The 17,686-nt window shown below is 40.0% G+C and overlaps 1 protein-coding gene across 1 annotated transcript in view; it reads left to right on the top strand.

Moving 5' to 3' along the window:
• LOC113406192 (cilia- and flagella-associated protein 47-like) overlaps nt 1-17,686 on the top strand; it is a 691,445-nt gene that overhangs the window by 289,831 nt on the left and 383,928 nt on the right. The window contains exon 45 of the mRNA XM_029910955.1: nt 6,818-7,001. Coding sequence (XP_029766815.1) covers nt 6,818-7,001 — 184 coding nt within the window. The remainder of the gene's footprint in view (nt 1-6,817; nt 7,002-17,686) is intronic.

Below are 17,686 nucleotides of genomic sequence, written 5' to 3'. Positions count from 1 at the left end.
TCTTGCATCTGAAGAAGTGAGGTTTTTACCCACGAAAGCTTATGCTCCCAATACTTCTGTTAGTCTTAAAGGTGCCACAGGACCCTCTGTTGCTTTTCACCATGGGGTGAAATCTTGATGCTGTAGAACTCCGATTTATGTTAGGGGGGCATGATATACATCCATGGTATCTAGCCTTAAGTTTCTTCCTCTAGGATGCTAGCTAATAAGTTGCTGGGGTGACATTTTTTGAGTGTTTCATGCATAATACTTCTGTACCTTTTAATTCATACTGCACAAAGAATCTGCTGTACTGGAGCATTAGCTCTGGATTTAGTCAGGCCTGGGAATAGTGGGAGTAAGTATAGTGTCTTGTACCAGTAGTCATGTTAAAACCTAATGAGAGTCCTAATATGATTTGAAGTTTAGGGTGGTTGATGAGAGTCAAGATTACGTATGAATATTTAATGGTGAGATGTCAAAATATTTGAAATGTCATATTTGAGAATCAATAATAAAAAAGTATGAGGTGAATATAATACTCAGAGAGAGCCCTTTTCCTTGCACTAGAAATGTTCTTTTGTCAAATTTTACTTCAAGAGAAATATCACAGAGCTTAGCTTTGATTGATGCAGAAGAGATTTATTTAATAGATTAAAACCAATATATTTCTCCATTTGGTAAACCATTGTAAAGTTTAAACTCCGAAAAGCGATCATACTAAAGTCTGTCATAAAATTCACATTTATTGGTCACATAAAAACAGTCCATAGTGTAGAAATTATGGAAGAGTTTATTGAAGAAGCTTGTGAGTAGAGTTATGTTTTACAATTTAGTCTGAAGCTCAAGGGCTACATTCTGGTTTGATGTCAGAATTGCCTAAAAAATCTGTAGTTTGGCAAATTTATATAGATTTGTGAAGTCCTTTAGAAAGGATTTTATAGATTAGTGCATAAGTAAAGAAGTTTTTGCTACAGATCCAATTACACATACGAACAGAAGGAGAGGTGCTATCTACATTATTATTGTTTGCCATCCCTACTTTGGTACCTTTTAAAACCGAAATGATGTAGATCTTTATTCTTAGTAATGGTTGTTTGCCTTTTATTTTGTAATTCTGTTAAGGAGCACAGTTGTAACTGAAGAACTTGTCCTTGGGAGTCAAAGGAAAAATGCAGGTTAATTTCTGTACAATATGTGACCTTAGCCCTTACACATAGATGGCTGAATGTCCCCTCTATTTTTGGATCACTTTGCTAAAAATTCTCCTAGTAATTATTTCTTCTTGTCATATAAAGAGCAGTTTATGCGAGTCCCTGGAAATTGTGTTTATTAGATGAATAATGCATCTATAGCTCTCTCCAGTGAAACTCTGATTATTTACTTATTCCATTGTGCTCCTTCCCAAAGGCTGTAAATCAGGATTGGCACAACATTTTGTCAGGCAGTGTACAAACAAAGTATAGGAAGAGACAGTCCCTAACCCTTGAGAGCTTGGGATCTAATGAACACAGAAACAAAAAATGGGTGGGAGGAAAGGGATATAACATACAGATAAATGATCGAGGTGATGATCATTATGTGAATGTGTTTTATTAATGGTGAGTGAGGGGAAAATGGTGAGGGGGTATATAAACAAAGAGAATAGGAGAAAAGGAAAGGGAAGGTGAACACTGAAGAGAGGAAAGAATGGAGTGGAGCAGGGCAGGTTGGGAGGGCTGCCAGAGAAGGGACTGCGATGAGTGGAGGAAGCGAGGGGGAGAGGGAGATCAGAAAATCAACAAACAGTACAAAACGTCCAGAATCCATAATGTAAAATGTACTCTGCTGTCACCACTGGTTCTGGGAGCTGTGTAGGTCTGGAAATGCGGGTGGGCCCCAACATGGTCTCTTCCCTGTCTTGGATCTTCATTGCTGCCCTCTATCCCCAGTGACTGGCTCAACCTTAAGAAGCACCTGCCTGTCCTCCTCCTACTCCATATAACTGTGTGGAAAGGGTTCTTGGGAATCAATGCCTGATTAAGTCCTAGTTGAATGAAGTAATGTTGGGGATTCCAGCTGAGGCTCTCCCATCCTCCAGCTTCTGTTGTGCTGGAGTCTCTGTTCCTAGGGGCTTTCAGCTCTTTCTCTTGGAGATGCTGGGTTATTGTGACCTGGTGCCTTGGGATGGTGCGGGTGAGCATTTACACTCTGCTGGAGTTCTGGTCTAGGGGAGGTGAACAAGGGGTTCTATCTTGGTCTTTATCCAGCCTCACCACTGCTCTGCTACCCTGACCGAGAACATTATGGGAGTCCTCTGTTACAGATGCTTGGCTGTGACCATGGCTCTTCTCTCACCAACCCGCCCCCAGTCATGTGACTCTAAGAGGGAAGTGCCTAGGATTTGGTGCATTTTAAACAGTACATTTTAAACAACAATAACAAAAAACATCTTGGGTCAAATTCTGGTCTCAGTTGCATTTTTTAGAAATGAGATAATAATTGGGCCCTTAATCTTTTTTTGTCTCACTGCTCAGTGTTTGACTTCTATCAAAGTGAAAGGGGTGTGTGTGTGTGTGTGTGTGTGTGTGTGTGTGTGTGTGTGTGTGTGTGTGTGTACACACACACACTGTCTTTTATAGAAAAGGATCCTAGAATTTTTCATAGTTAATTGCAGGCTATACACAAAACCACAAATAAACTATATAGATTTTAATACATCATTCAGGCGGCATCTGTTGATGTACAGTGAAAGAGGGTACAATGTCCTCATTTCGGAGAACCATTGAGCACAAAAAAAATTAGTCAGGGCATACAGTTGTTTTATTAGAGAGGGGTTAGAAGTCATAGGCCAGAAGGAACAAACAGAGTTAAAATGAGATTTGAAAATTATCAGAGAGACAATTAGGTCCAGTGAAGCTCCCATACTGCCTCAGTCACCTGTAGCAGAAGAATCTTCAATGCACAGAAAAGAGGGATGGGATACTTGGGGAGCAAACAGGATGGGCTGCAAAAAAGTCAGAAAGACAAGGGTGGCTAATCTTCAGAGAATATTAATAAGTTAATGAAGTCTGATGCTTGTAACAAAGCCTATTTTTCTATCTGCTCATAGTGCAAACTCACCCTGGGAGCTGAAAGTCAATTATGTTCTTCACTAGTAATAAAAATTTCACATTTTGGAACATCATTAACCGTTACGTTGATGCATGTGCCAGAATAAAATGTGCCTCGCTCTCTTACAGTAGTATTGGCTGCCCAGTGATAACTGGAGTAAAAATTAGTAAACATTTGTGTTTATTGCTAAATAAGCAGATATGATTTGGAATACATACAAAGGGAACAGATCTGTTGAATAACAGGGTACATTTTGTCACCCTTTCAGTGTTAACCACTCCTTTGTCCCCCCTCCTACATAAAAGTTTCAGGCTTCCTAGCTATCACCTGTCTCGGGCAGAGATTTGCATCAGTCTGTCTCTTGAGACTGGGGGCTTAGGCTTGCAGTCCCTCTGTGCTTCACTCTGATTTCCCCAACAGGTCTGACGGGGTCCAACATCTGTGGCTAACCTTTCTCCAGGGGCTACACCCAGTTACCAATAAACAATTGCAAAGGCCCTAACAAAATATATTTATACTTAAGATAAAAACATTACAGAGTAAACATATACAAAAAATGTTCCCTTGTGTATCCTAAAAGCTTATCAGAGATCACCCATTGATCTTGTGGGGCCCAAGTAAGTCAAGGTCTTTCCAACCCTGCCACAAGGATTGGGACCCCCCGGCCCCTTGGGCAGAAAGTTCTGTCTGTTTGTTTGCTGAATCAAAAGAAGGCCTTATGTTTGTTTAAACTCAGCCTTTTATATTAAAAGTGTCTTCTTTGTCCCTTGGTCTCTGATACCTTTTTGGAGTTGTTTACAGTTTCAACAACTAGCCTTAATCAGCCCCCACAGTTTTTAGTTCCTGGAGGAGTTGTGGTAAACGTCCCCCTCCTGGAGTTGCATATAGTCCTTGGCTAACAATGGTACATAAACCATTCACAAACTTAATACAATATGTTCACCCAAAGATATTGCATGGTCTTGCAATATCTGTCACACCTTTTACATAGTTTCCCCCCCCCCCCTGAATACGACTGTACTTTAAATCAACAAGTATTAGCCTTTAAAAAATTATATTGATCTAGTTATGACAGTCAAAATATTTACCACCTTTAATAGTTTGACCATTTCGTATCTCATGTCAGAGCCATGACAGCTATGTTTTTCTCATATTTTAAAAATAGGAGAGAAATGTGAGCATGGATCCCCAAAATACTTAAATGCTTGTGAAAATCATGATAATTTCTTCAAGATCCGCACAATTTATTTCTGTGTTCAGTGTTTCCACTGAAAAATTTGCTACCAAATAATTATATTATTACTAAATTTATCTGGGTTTCTCCAATTATATTGAATTTCTGACTGCCAGCAAAATGTTGGATGATCATCTGATACCAATAGCGTCCAAGCTATGGCTGCCAATTTGTTATCCAAATACCTCATAGATTTGGAGACCGAATAAACAGATGAATTTATTTGTTCAGTTCTGTGACTCCTGTCATAAACAATAAAGATGAGCACTCTTATTCCAAGCTGCCTCACGGATTTAAAAATAATACCACTTCTGCCCTGGGACAGGCTAGTTGGAATAGGTTATTGCTACTATCAGATGAATGATTTGTTTCAACTGTTGAATTTTGCGGGTATTGTCAGCGTATTTCCAGCCTCAAATAAAAGAAAGAAGTAGATTCTGAAATCATCCAATTTGTTACCTCAAGAAGCAACTCTGCTTGTTCCACTTGTAAATATGTCCTGAAAAAATACATACCCGTGTTTCCCCGAAAATAAGACAGTGTCTTATATTAATTTTTGCTCCCAAAGATGCGCTAGGTCTTATTTTCAGGGGAGGTCTTATTTTTCCTGGAGCTTCGGGGCCTTATATTCTGGGGTGGCCTTATTATCGGGGAGGTCTTATTTTCGGGGGATGTCTTATATTACAGCGAGAGGCAAAACTGGAAGTAGGTCTTATTTTCGGGGGATGTCTTATTTTCGGGGAAACAGGGTAGTACCAAAAAATATTGAATTTTCTATTTAGGTAAGTAATGCCCAGTCATACATGACTATCCAGTTATGTTTCATGGGGAAGGGATTTTGAACATACACCTACATTTTTATATATTGTTGTTTGAGTAATCTTATATTAGCAGTTGAAGTTTAACAAAGGGCCCCACATCTGCTTTAAGGTTTCACAGAAGTTTAATCTCTCCCTTGAAATAATGCAGAATAAAGCATATAGGCCACGTTATGCCTTGTCCTGCTTGAATTATTGATTCAAACAGTACTTGAGAGTATCCCTTTTAATAATGATAATCCTATTCAGTATCTAACTTTTTTGATTTTTCTCCTTCACAAATCCTTTCTGTAATTAAAAAAAATGCAATGCAGTGCATGTCTTCCGTCAGCAATTGTGCACATTTTCTACTAACTTTAGTAAGAGTTGTAACATTAGTACAGGGGGAGGATAGATCTTAAAGTATGAATAATATTGTGTCTGACTTCACTAATAAAAGGATCAACTTTAAATTCAAATTCTCTTTTATGAATTCTCTCTACAGAGTCCCACTGTTGGGAAGCATGTGCCTTGGCACAATGGAACATAGCATTATTTAAAAGCAGTAGCAACTGGGGATACATACGTGTCCTTCACACACAGCTGAATATTTGAAGCAGTAGAAAAAACAGGCTGGATGCCTCTCACCACATATAGCTTAGCAATGGTTTCCCTATACCATAAACTTGTGTAATTTAGAGAATGGCAAGAGAGGGAGCTGTAAAAGCTGTAATTATTGAGAAAACTGGCAAAAATGACCAATGATGATGAACAAATTTTTAAGCTTAGGTATGTAACAAGAACTAGTTTTGAAGTATGGTTACTTTCTGACATTAGTGTTTGCTGAACTAGCTTGTAACTGCTGACTGTGGCAGTATGGTAGAGATACCGTAATATTTGATAGGGCATGCTACTTTTGAGTAATTGAATGTATTAAACCATTAAAGTAATACTGTGATGCTACCATAGTCTGTCAAGTTTAGTTTTTTGGTATGATGGTTGAATGCATACATTGAATTCAAGCTAGTTACTCATTAATATTGTGTTGATCAGAAATCGAGAAATGCCTTTTACCAAAAGGAAGAATGATTTTGTCCTGAAAATTCCTTGTACTCCCTCTGGTACATAAACCTCAGTGAAGTATCTTGGAAATATCACTTTATCTCAGTTTTAATTGATTACTTATAAAGCAGTATACAAATTCCTCCTCTCCCCACAAGAAATGTTTGTCATTTTATTGGATTTTCCTTGTTATTATCATTGTTCAGCAATTCTGAAGACTTGGTGAAAAAATTCCAGAAGCTTCTAGTTTGGAATAGCAAGTGAAAAAATATGTTGTTGTTCGAGTATATTTTCTTTTTCCTTTCTTACCTTCCTTGAAAAGCTTTGAAGAGTTACAATTTGTTTCTGAGCAGCGTGAGAACCCTTTCAGGCACATGTAAGGAGGCTTGTAGATCACAAAATTTGTTCACAGTTGTAAGAGGAAGAGTTTCTAGATTCATTTTATCTATTTGATTCACTATTTTGCAACTTAAAATTAATTGAACCCATCTGTAGTAATATTTGCAAAAGTTAATAATCAGCTATTCTATCTGTTTAATTATACACTCTTATTTTGTTTTAGTTTGAGTCTCTAAAAACAGAATTTATTTACTTTTAAAGTCTTTATTATGGTTGCACTTATTATTCAAACTTATTGTTCCTTTATTTGCAGAGAGATGCACTGTATAGGCCTACTAAATACCCCGAAAAGTTAAAATCTGTGGACTACAGTATAGAAGTGAGCATGCCAGAATATTTTGAAATCCCTGAAAAACTCTCTATTCCCGTGTCAGCAACAAGCAAAGTTAATTCTAAAGCCTTTTCAGAGGAAGACCATCAGGCTGTGAAAGCAACAGGTAATAAGCAACTTATTATCTGAACTTCAACTGATAACTTAGCATCCTTAAATTGTCTCCTTCTCCCAATTCTTTCCCACTATATCCACAAAGGGTATATCTACGCAACATTTTGGAGTGAGTGGCAGCAAGCCTCTCAACCCAGATGTTCCTCAATGGCCCATCTGATTTTAATAGGTTTTTTTTGGATGGGTGGGGGTTCAGAAGTTCAGAACAAACATTTTCAAAGTTATAAAGCAAAACTTGCATATTTTCTTATAGCGTGGAATACAGACATTTCAAGTGAGATTAGTGCATATGCAGCAACTTACAAGTATTTCAGAAAGTCTAAACACTAAATACTTTCTTATAAGACTAATACCTGTTTTGAGCAAAACTAACATACAGGTGAACAGGTTTGGTCTCCAGCTTTGTTAGTTCTTAGTTAATGCCTGCAGCCTGGGCAAGAACTGGCATCTGGCCTGCCAGCCTCACACTCTCTGCCTTATTGCTTTCTAACTCTTAAGTTTTCCACTGAGATTTTAAATATTTTCCCCATTGCTCAGCATCTTTTGAATTTCAGACTCCCTCTGCTGTTAATTTTTTACAACTTGAAAAATGTGTTACTTACTTTTATAAAACATTTTGAGCAGTTGGTATAGAAATCTTATTTTTCAGTTTGCTGTAATTTGTATGTCATGATATCTGGGCACAGGTATAGTCATGCGTAATAGTAACATGAAACCAGTGCTGTCGTAGCTTTTTGATTCAAGTTTCAGTACATTTCTTGTCATCAGCTCATGCTAGTGAAAGGCAGTTGGGAGCCTTCGAAGGGTTACATTCACATTGTCCTGGAATCTTAAAACTGTCTGTCCTGTGAGAAGTGAATATTGTCCACAGACCATTGATCGATTGAGAACTGCTGGCCTAATTAGTCATTAAGATATTACATATGTGCAGCATAGCTCTGACAATTAAATTTCCCTTTTGCCTTTCTTGTCTTAAGAAAACAAAAAGCATAAAACCACAACTGCCCATTCACATTAATATTTACAATATGGTCCAAGTAGGCTTTGAATTTCACTCTTCATTGAGATGTAGCAAGTTTTGCAAGTATAGTTCACTCACTGATGAAGTGAAAAGGATAGGAAAGGAGTGAGTGGCATTGTTGCTGCTGTCATTTTTCTCCAAGGCTGTGTTAACTGGATTGCAACACATACAAAAAACAACAGATGAGGATAGCAGGAACAGGAAAAAAAAAAAACCTGGAAAGTTAATTTTTAATCTCCTGTATGACTGTGTTCTATGTGTTTCAATGAGACATGTATACCCTCCCCTACCCAGATTTATCCTAGCAGTAATTCCTGGACCAGACAGGCCAGACTCTGTATTGTGAGGTTACAAAAGAGGAGAGTCCTTGCAAGGCTCTACTAAAATCTAAGGGCCTGATCTGGTGAACAGACCCTTGAAAGCATTGAGACTCTATGCATGAGTAATGATTGGTGAATGTTGGTCTGTTTACAGGAAAGACCCTTAGGCATGATGAACACCTAGTCACCTGATAAATATGCTGATAAATTATTTCTGATAGTGTATTTCTTCTATTCTTAATTTTTACACCAAACCTAGTGAAGGGCCTTAGCACTCAATAAAGACTGTTTAGTCTTTGTTTATTTCTCTCTCAAATGTTATTTAAATACCTCTGCATTTACCTGGTTGACTTTCATTTTTTTCAGTACTTGAAGGTTATATTTTCCTAAATTAGCAAAAATGAAAACAGGTTTTGATTGATCTATGGCAGTTCAAAAATAACCATAAATTAAAAGCCACTTGCATTGTAGGCTAGAGACTTGGTACTGTACATATTATGCTTGATAGTCATTATTAAGAGGTTGGCATCTATTCAAATATTTAAAATGTTGGTTTCCAGTACTGGCACTAAGCTAAGCCGGGGTGGGGGGACGACTGGCTGCATAAAGTTAAGATAGTATTGAATACTCAAAATTATTTCTTAGAATTTTACCTTGAATAGAGATTGATGAAAATGTACTAGGTTAAGTCTTATTTTGTTTAAATGTATGGATATGATATATATGGCAGAATGTCTTACATGGGACACATGGCCAATTTCTTTACCAAAAAGTTATGAATTGTCAATATGATTACTGAAAATCTTTGTGATGGGTGCAGAAAATCTTGAAAGATAAAATGGAAATCAAATGTCCCAGGGAATCCCTTGCAAGCCTCTTGACAAGATATATATATATATATATATATATATATATATATATATATAATGTCACTGCATCTGAAAAGAGCCCTTAGCTTTTATGTGAAGCAGACAACACCTTTTATATAAACCAATTCATCTTGACACCAATTTGACTCTCCATGTTTTTACATACTTTTATGTGTAAATATTTTTACATACTTGTCTTCATGTATTTCACATTGTTATTCATTTGTTGGTATCATTGTGACTTGAGGCTGAAATGAAAAATCATTGAACCAGAGCTGTGGCAATGACAAGAGTCAACTCCAAGTCCATTCAGCCTCTTGAATTTTCAAAGCACCCACTTGGATTTCATTGCATTGTATTATAGAACATTGCTGTTCCAGCACTGTGGCATGTAGGGAATACAAAACTGGCTTTACTATACTGCATGAAAACCCTTTTTTCTTTTGTCTTGTGTCAGAATTTTTTATCTCCTTTGTGTTAAATGTGTTTTTATGTGTAAGTATATATGACCTAATTTAATAAGAAGTATTAACTGTTTATATTTATGTGTCTGTTCTACTGGTATTTATTCTTAAAAAAGAAAAGTTGTTTAATTATTAATTTGATTTTTTGTAATTGAACTGCTACGTGATTATGTGACAATTGATAATCTATTTGATGACGTATTTTGAGATATCCTAAATTACCTGGCTGTTTTGTCTGGTAGAGGTATCTGTCTATACAGAAGTGTCTATAGAAAATGGTCAACTTTTCTGAATGAGAAATGCAATTACTTATAGAATATTAAAAATTAATTTGTATAAGTAGTTACTATAAACACATATTACAACTCTTTCTGAGACATTTTTCTAATTTTTTAGTTAAAATACACTAAAGTTAGGGATAATCATGCAATATAAATATACAAAATTTTCCAGGAAAAAATAGTTAATATTGAGTAACACTGAAATAATCTATATTTACTTCAACCAGAAAAACACTGAAGAGGAAGTTATACTTTTCTTAGAAAACACAAATGTTAATCTAAAAATTCTAAATTAAGTTTGGTATTTGCAAAAATACCAAAAATACTCCAATGTACAAAAAGTCACCCAAACAACCTTAACTCTGCCCCGTTAATGGGATCTTGACAGAAACCAGAAATTGAGAAAATGGTGTCCCTCCATTACACATGTTCTTCTTATTAATGACCACAAAAATGCAAGATATTCATGATCTCCAAGAGAACAGGAACAGACTCCTAGACTACTTTTTCAGCCATCCTCCTGGCTTCCAAATATGGCTTCTTCCTTTCCCCTTGCCGTCTAGTCCAATCTTCTGTTTTCCAGATTACTGCACTTACATCCCAAGTATTCCTTCTCTCACAGTCCCTCCAATTGTGATTGTCTACATCTAACTACCATGCACATTACTGCCCATTAGGCAGTGCTCACTTCGAGTTTTTATAATGCAGTCATCCAGCTGATGCATGTATGATCAATCTTGTGCATGTATATTAGGTCAAATCTTGTAGAGCCTTATGCACATGAGTAACTTTAATTTAATTCAATTCAGTGGAACAACTCATATGCATACATGATTTCAGGATAATGACCTTAAATTTGTATGCTCATTGGGGACGGATCATTGGGGCATCTGGGTGTTTCAGAAATATAAATATTTAATGTTAAATGCTTGTAAAATGTGTATATACATAAATATATTTGTACACACCTAAAAAGAGATCAGTTTATATATTACAAATGTTAAGTGAGTTTATACCAATGTTTATGTATTCTCTCAATAAAGGTTTTAAGTATCTGTTAAGTATTCCTCTAACACCCTAAAGCATCTCCATAATTTCTGCATGTCCTCTCTCCAAATCTATGAAAGTTGCTTTTGATGGGTACTTTTGGAAATGTTTGAAGTTTATATATGAATCTGTTTCAGGGGTATGATGACCGCCAAAAGCATTAGGCAGATTTCTGAAAAATGACTATTTAAGATCCCTTTTCTCTGAAAATGTTGTACATCTCTTTAGCTTTTCCAGGAAATTCTGTCCTGGGATGAGATATAATGTGTAAAACTTCAGGTGGATTGGTTAGTTTTTCTGAGGGAGAGGAGCAGGGCAGAAATCAAATTTATAAACCACCTTCAACCTGAGCTGGGTATGGACATACTCTGTGCATGAAGTGAGTGTGTAAATTTCTAGACGTAGCTAAAGTTGTGTGCATGTGGACCGAAAAGCTACAATTATGTATGTATGGTGTACGTCTTAAAAATATTCCATTAACAGATAAACCGTTTGTTTTTAGTTAGTGCTTATGAATGCTTTTGCTCTTTTATGGTGTTAAAGATTTTATTTTTTAATATGCTCCATTTTTCAAAGCTTGTTCATGAATAACTTAATGAACCTTTCTTATAATGATTATTTTTTCTTTGTGTTTGATATTAAATCAATAGTAGATCAGTACTGTGGAATGAGAACAAGGTCAGGTTTTAGCTGCAGGTTAAATTATGTTCATTTCTTTTTATTTTTTTGTTAATTTGTAGTGTCAGTTTTTTAGTTGGAAGATTGTTTAGATCTGGATTTTAGAAAAAAAGTGAAGACAGTAGTTTACTTTTTAAAAATCTGTCTTCCTAGACACACTTTGAATCTAGCATAAATAAATAAATACATAATAAACCAGTTACGGCTTGATCATGCTGTTTTCCACAAAGAACTCCAAGTGAAGTCGACAGAAGTTCCGAGTACAGATAGATAGCAGGATTGGGCATTCATGAGCTGTTATCAGTATGAAGTAGTTTGTCAGCTTTATAAATGGCTAAAGCCCACAAATGGACTCATTGGTCTTGAGTGGGCCTAGAAAACATTTATTATTGTCATCCCTACTGCAAACTGAATTGATACTGTCCTTCCAACCACTATGCTCAGAGCCAGCCTGAGGACTTTTAGTACACATCCCAAATGTAACAGGAGGGAGAGGGGAGAAATCTTTAGCCCGTCCGCTCTTTGCTGCAATCTCCTGATGCAGCAGTTTAGAAGATCTGTTTGTTCCTTTTAGTGCTAGCAATCAGTTCACATCTGTTCCTGTTTTCTAGACTGTCTTCACAAAGAAAATGGCTAGAAACATATTTTCTTTATTCAAATGAAAGCTGGAAAATCTTCTTTACATTTCAAAGCCTCCACAAAGTAGGGAGAACTGTGGCCTTCCTGGGACTTAAAGGCCTACTCTGAAAAAAAACAGGGATTTATATGTGTGTGTGTGTGTGTGTGTGTATAGTTTATATAAAGAAGCCCTTGAGAGACCATATATATACAGAATAATGTTATGATAATACATATTTGTAAGGCACCAATTTCCATAATATCTAGGTGCCAAATTATGGCCCTCTTTGCTTTTGCCTTGTAAATATGCAAAATATAATGCTACAAAATCAGCATTATTTTGCACATATATTCTGATTTATTATTAATTATTTGTATTACAGTAGCTCCTAGAGGCAGGAGTAATCTGAGCAGAGGAAGATGCGTAAGGGCTATGTGCAAATCAGGGAAGTATCCATTAAAAAATGCTTACCGTGACACCTGAACTCCATCTGGGAATGCTCCTTACGCAGCTAAAGGTTCTGAGAGCCTGCAGAGTAAGAACGGTGTGGGTTTTATGGAAGCTAAAGTCAGTTTGCAACAGTTGTGCTCTGGAATTCCTGTCCTGGCCACTGTTACTTTTCGTTGTACGTACTGTGTGTGTCAACAGGAGCCAGAGCTTGAGCTGAAATGTTCACTTTTTCATCTTAAGGGCCAGTTGTGGCTGATGCCTGTAAATGTTCATAAAGTCGCAAGAAGCCTCCTCCATTGTTCTGAGGCTGGACACAGTTGCAGGTCTTGCATTCTGTGTCTTGGTCTCTCCCTCCGACACTGCCACTATTTGATGATCCAAAAGTAGTTTGGCGTCTCCAGGGACCCTTGAGTTGCAGATCTCAGTCACAAATGTTGGATATACACCCTCAGTCAGAGGGGGTCAGACAACCTCAGCTTTTTCCCCAGTCAGTCTTCCTAATAGTAAAATGTAGGCAACTTGTTCTCGTCCAGGACTCAATTTCTGGGAAATACACTCAGCTGTACTCTGAATTAGATTGCATAAACCCATTGAGAGGTACGTACTGTGATCAGTGTCAGGCTACATCTACACTCTGAGCTAAGGGTGTGATTCCCCAGTTTGTATGCACATACTTGCAGTAGTTTGATGGGAGCGAGCATGAGTGTATATAGCTGCAATAATGCGGGCAGCAGCAGCATGGCTTAGCCGTGCCACATACAAATCTACCTGAAACCAGTGGGTATGTACTCGCTGCTGCTGCCTATGCTACCATGGCTATCCTATTATTTATACTTTCGGGAACTCTCATTGAGCTATTGTGAGTATGTGTACTTGAGCAGGGGAATCACACCCCTAGCTTGTAGTGTAGATATAGCCTTAGAAATACTTAAAAATGGTGGATATAGTGGGCCAGATTCATCTCTCAGTCCACAGTGATGTAAATCCAAACTGAGTCCTGAGAGTGTCACATTCCAGCAACATGGCCACTGCCCATTATATTTTTGTGAGAAGCCAATCGAATACACTCAGCTCCTTGTGTGAAGGAATCCATTGTCACATTAAAAAAGACAAAAGAAACACAAAATACTGTCTCCATTTTTAAAGCACAAAGCAGAATATTTTTCCAGAAAACTTGTTCAGAGCCATGCTGCCCTGTCACTTAGGAAGTATACCAGGAGCCCAGGAGAGAGAGCAGTTCAGTGCTATAGCAGCAATTAATTTCTCCTACTGAGAGTGAAGAATGTCTCCCTGTTTGGAAGTATGTGACCTTTGCATGAAGTAGGGGGCAGGATGTCAGAAAGGTAGGGATGGAGATGGTGAGTTAAGACTGCAGAGTACAACATTAAGCCTTCTATGTTCTCTGCTGCTTGGTCTGGAGTCCTGCCCACTACAGCACTAGCTACTGATCATGAAATTTAGGGTTTTTTTTTTTTTTTAAGGAGAAAGACTAATGAACTGTACAAAGCAATTGAAAGACATTGCAATTTTTTTTATGTACAGGCTTTCATTAGTGGTGGTCAAGTTATCAGCAGGAGGTAAACCCGGCTTCCTCTTGTGCAGTTCATAGCAGGACCCAGATGCAGCGGAATCAGTGTTTCTCTGCTGCATTGTGGAGGAAGGGCAGGATTTGGGGAGCCTGTGTAGAGGGTTCATGCTTCCTACGTTCTGTAGGGCCAGTGTGCTTATCTTAGTGGAGAACATAATAATTTCCAGTATTTGATTGGGCCAATGGTTCATCTAGTGCAGCATCCTATCTGTGAGAGGCCAGAAGCAGCCTTATAATAGGCCTTTGTGTGATAAACTGCCCCCAGAGAAAGGTTCCTCCTAACTTCCAGTCATTAGACATTGGTTCATGCCCTGAACTATGACAATTAATAGTCCTTCAAAAATGATTATTTTTTAATATTTACTATTATAAATTTGGACATTCTTGTTATCTGTATAAATACTCATTTTTTCAATCCTGCTAAACTCTTCATCTCAATTATGTCTTGTGGCTATGAGTTACACATTCTAATTGTACATTGTGTGAAAAGTATATTATGCACATGTCACCAGGTGGCGCTATAACATCATTTCCCAAGTTCATGGTGCTTGCTCTTGGGAAGACATTCTTTGTAGTTAGTTTTTGATATGGAAGGTTCAGAGGCGAGGGAGCTGTGCAAGCAGCAGGAGAATTTGCTTTCTGCCTTGGTCTCTGGTTAGAGAGAAGTAGTCAAGAGGCAGTTGCTTCCTGGGATCTGAGCAGTGGTGTTGGGCTGAGACTGCTGGAAGAAGGGATTGTCTTGCATGTGCTATTTGACTATCATGATTCAAGAGTGGTGTATGCATGTAAAATTAAATAAAAGTTACACTTAGAGCAGGGGTGGGCAAACTTTTTGGCCTGAGGGCCACATCTCAGAATAGAAATTGTATGGTGGGCCATGAATTCTCACAAAATTGGGGTTGGGGGGGCGGGAAGGGGTGAGGACTCTGGTTGTGGGTGAGGGCTCTGGGGTGGGGCTGGGGATGAGGAGTTTGGTGTGTAGGAGGGTGCTCTGGGCTGGGACCAAGGGGTTTGGAGGCTGGAAGGTAGATCAGGGCTAGGGCAGGGGTGCAGGTTCTGGCTGGGGGTGCAGGCTCAGGGGTGGGGCTTGGGATGAGAGGCTTGGGGTGCAGGAGGGTGCTTCGGGCTGGGATCAAGGGGTTTGGAGAATGGGAGGGGGATCAGGGCTGGGGCATAGGGTTGGAGCATGGGGAGAGGCTCAGGGGTGCAGGCTCTGAGCAGCATTTACCTCAAGCGGCTCCCCGAAGCAGTGGCATGTCCCTTCTCCAGCTCCTATGTGGAGGCATGGCCAGGTGGCTCTGCACGCTGCCCCATCCACAGGCACCGCCCCTGCAGCTTCCATTGGAGCATGTAGGAGCCAGAGCGGGGGCCATGCCACGGCTTCCGGGAGCCGTGTGGTGAGGCCCCCAACCCAGTGCCTGGCTGGAGCGCTGGAATGGGGCAAGCCCCAGACCCCACTCCCCAGCGGGCGCTCGCAGGCCGTAGTTTGCCTACCCCTGACCTGGAGTAAATCCATTGGAAATCCACCTGCAAGCAGCCACACATCTGCCACCGTGTGGCATAGGAATGACACTGGTGTCATAATAAAGGGACAACAAGGATTCCTTTTAGTCAGTTTTGAGGTTGCCACCTTTCAATTTCACTGAATGTTCCCTTGCACTTGTCTCAAGACAGGGTGAATAGAATTTACTAATGGGCCTTCTCTCTGCCATTAGTTATTTTCTCTACTTATGTCATATCTCCATTTATTAATGTCCTCTCGAGGGTAAATAATCCCAATCCTTTCAATCTCACTTTGAGACGTTTTCCATCCTGCTAATCATTCTCATCATTGCCTCTGACAACCTTCTAATTCTGTAATATTAATTTTGAGGCAGGGTGACCAGAACTGCACACAGTATTCCATATGAGGCTGTACCCTAGATTCACATAATAGTATTATAAATTTTTCTATGTTTTCTGTCCTATTCCATATGCATTTTTAATATTTGGTTATTTGTTTTGATCGCTACCTTACATTAAGCAGAGATCTACACTGGGCGGTGCTTGTTGTTTTTATTTTATTTTTCTAAATTGATGCAGTTAATTTAGAACCCAGTAAGGTTTATGGATAGTCCAAATAATGCCTTCCAATATGCACTACTTGGCAATTATCAACATATAATTTCATTTGCCATTGTGTTGCCCATCCACCCAGCTTAATTAGGCTGAGAGTGAGAGAGGTACAGGGAGGGTCTGGAGGAGAAGCCTTTCTGAAGCAGACTCTTGAGGTAGTAGCTTAAGCTTTGGACCAAAAAAATAATCGTGACAGTGACCCAAAGCTTCCATCTGGCCTTCTGCTTGCAGCAGTCTTACTATGTAAGGAGAGGATTTCAGGTAAACTCACAACATGTGTGAAGAGGGTAGAGAGCTTGGAAAATATGAATTCCACCATTGAAACTATATTGCCAAATAGATACAATGTCACAACAAGGTCGTGGGCAGTCAAACCTAATGGTCAGAGCAGTAGTAAGGTGTCAGGCCTAGTCGGGTACCAGAGGGTCAGTCCAAGACAGGCCAGAGGGCAAACCAGGGGCCAGGTGTCAGGAGGCAAGCAGGGTCAGAAGCCAGAGTCTGGGATCTCTCATGCACACAGCGTCTGAAGCAAGACAGGCAAGCAGTCTGTATTAGGGTTACCATATCTAACAAATAAAAAAAGAGGACCCTCCACGGGGCCCTGGCCCCGCCCATTTCCCCACCCCAGCCCAACTCCGCCCCTTCCCCGCCCTAACTCCGCCCCCTCCTCCCTCCCACTCGAAAAGGGCTGCCCGAGCGCTACCGGCTTCACGGTTTGCCGGGCAGCCCCCAGACCCTGCGCCCCTGGCCGGCGCTTCCCCAGCGCAGCGGAGCCCGGGAGGGAAAGCGCCCAGCCAGGGGCGCAGGGTCTGGAGGCTGCCCGGCAAACCGTGAAGCCGGTAGCGCTCAGGCTTCGGGCAGCCCCCATGCCTCCGGACCCTGCGCCCCCGGCCAGGCACTTCCCCTCCCCGGGCTCCGGCAGCGCAGGGTCCGGAGGCATGGGGGCTGCCCGAAGCCCGTAGCGCTCGGCTCTTAAACAGAGTCAGGGGAGGAGCAGAGCCGCTGCGTCCGGAGGCTCTGGTCCTCCCGACTCTTCGGCTCTGTTTAAGAGCCGAGCTGCCCTAGCGCTACCGGCTTCAGGCAGCCCCCCTTGCCTCTGGACCCCAGCCGCCGGCAGGGCACTTCTCCTACCCGGCTCCAACTGCTCTGCTCCTCCACTCTGACTTCGGCTCTGTTTAAGAGCCAAGCTGCCGGAGCCAGCGCTACCGGCTTCGGGCAGCCCCCC

Source organism: Terrapene carolina, unplaced genomic scaffold (assembly GCF_002925995.2).
Source record: "Terrapene carolina triunguis isolate 2854851 unplaced genomic scaffold, T_m_triunguis-2.0 Scaffold23, whole genome shotgun sequence".
NCBI classification, from domain to species: domain Eukaryota; kingdom Metazoa; phylum Chordata; order Testudines; family Emydidae; genus Terrapene; species Terrapene triunguis.
Note: the sequence above shows the minus strand (reverse complement) of the source record. Positions and strands in the feature narration are given on the sequence as shown.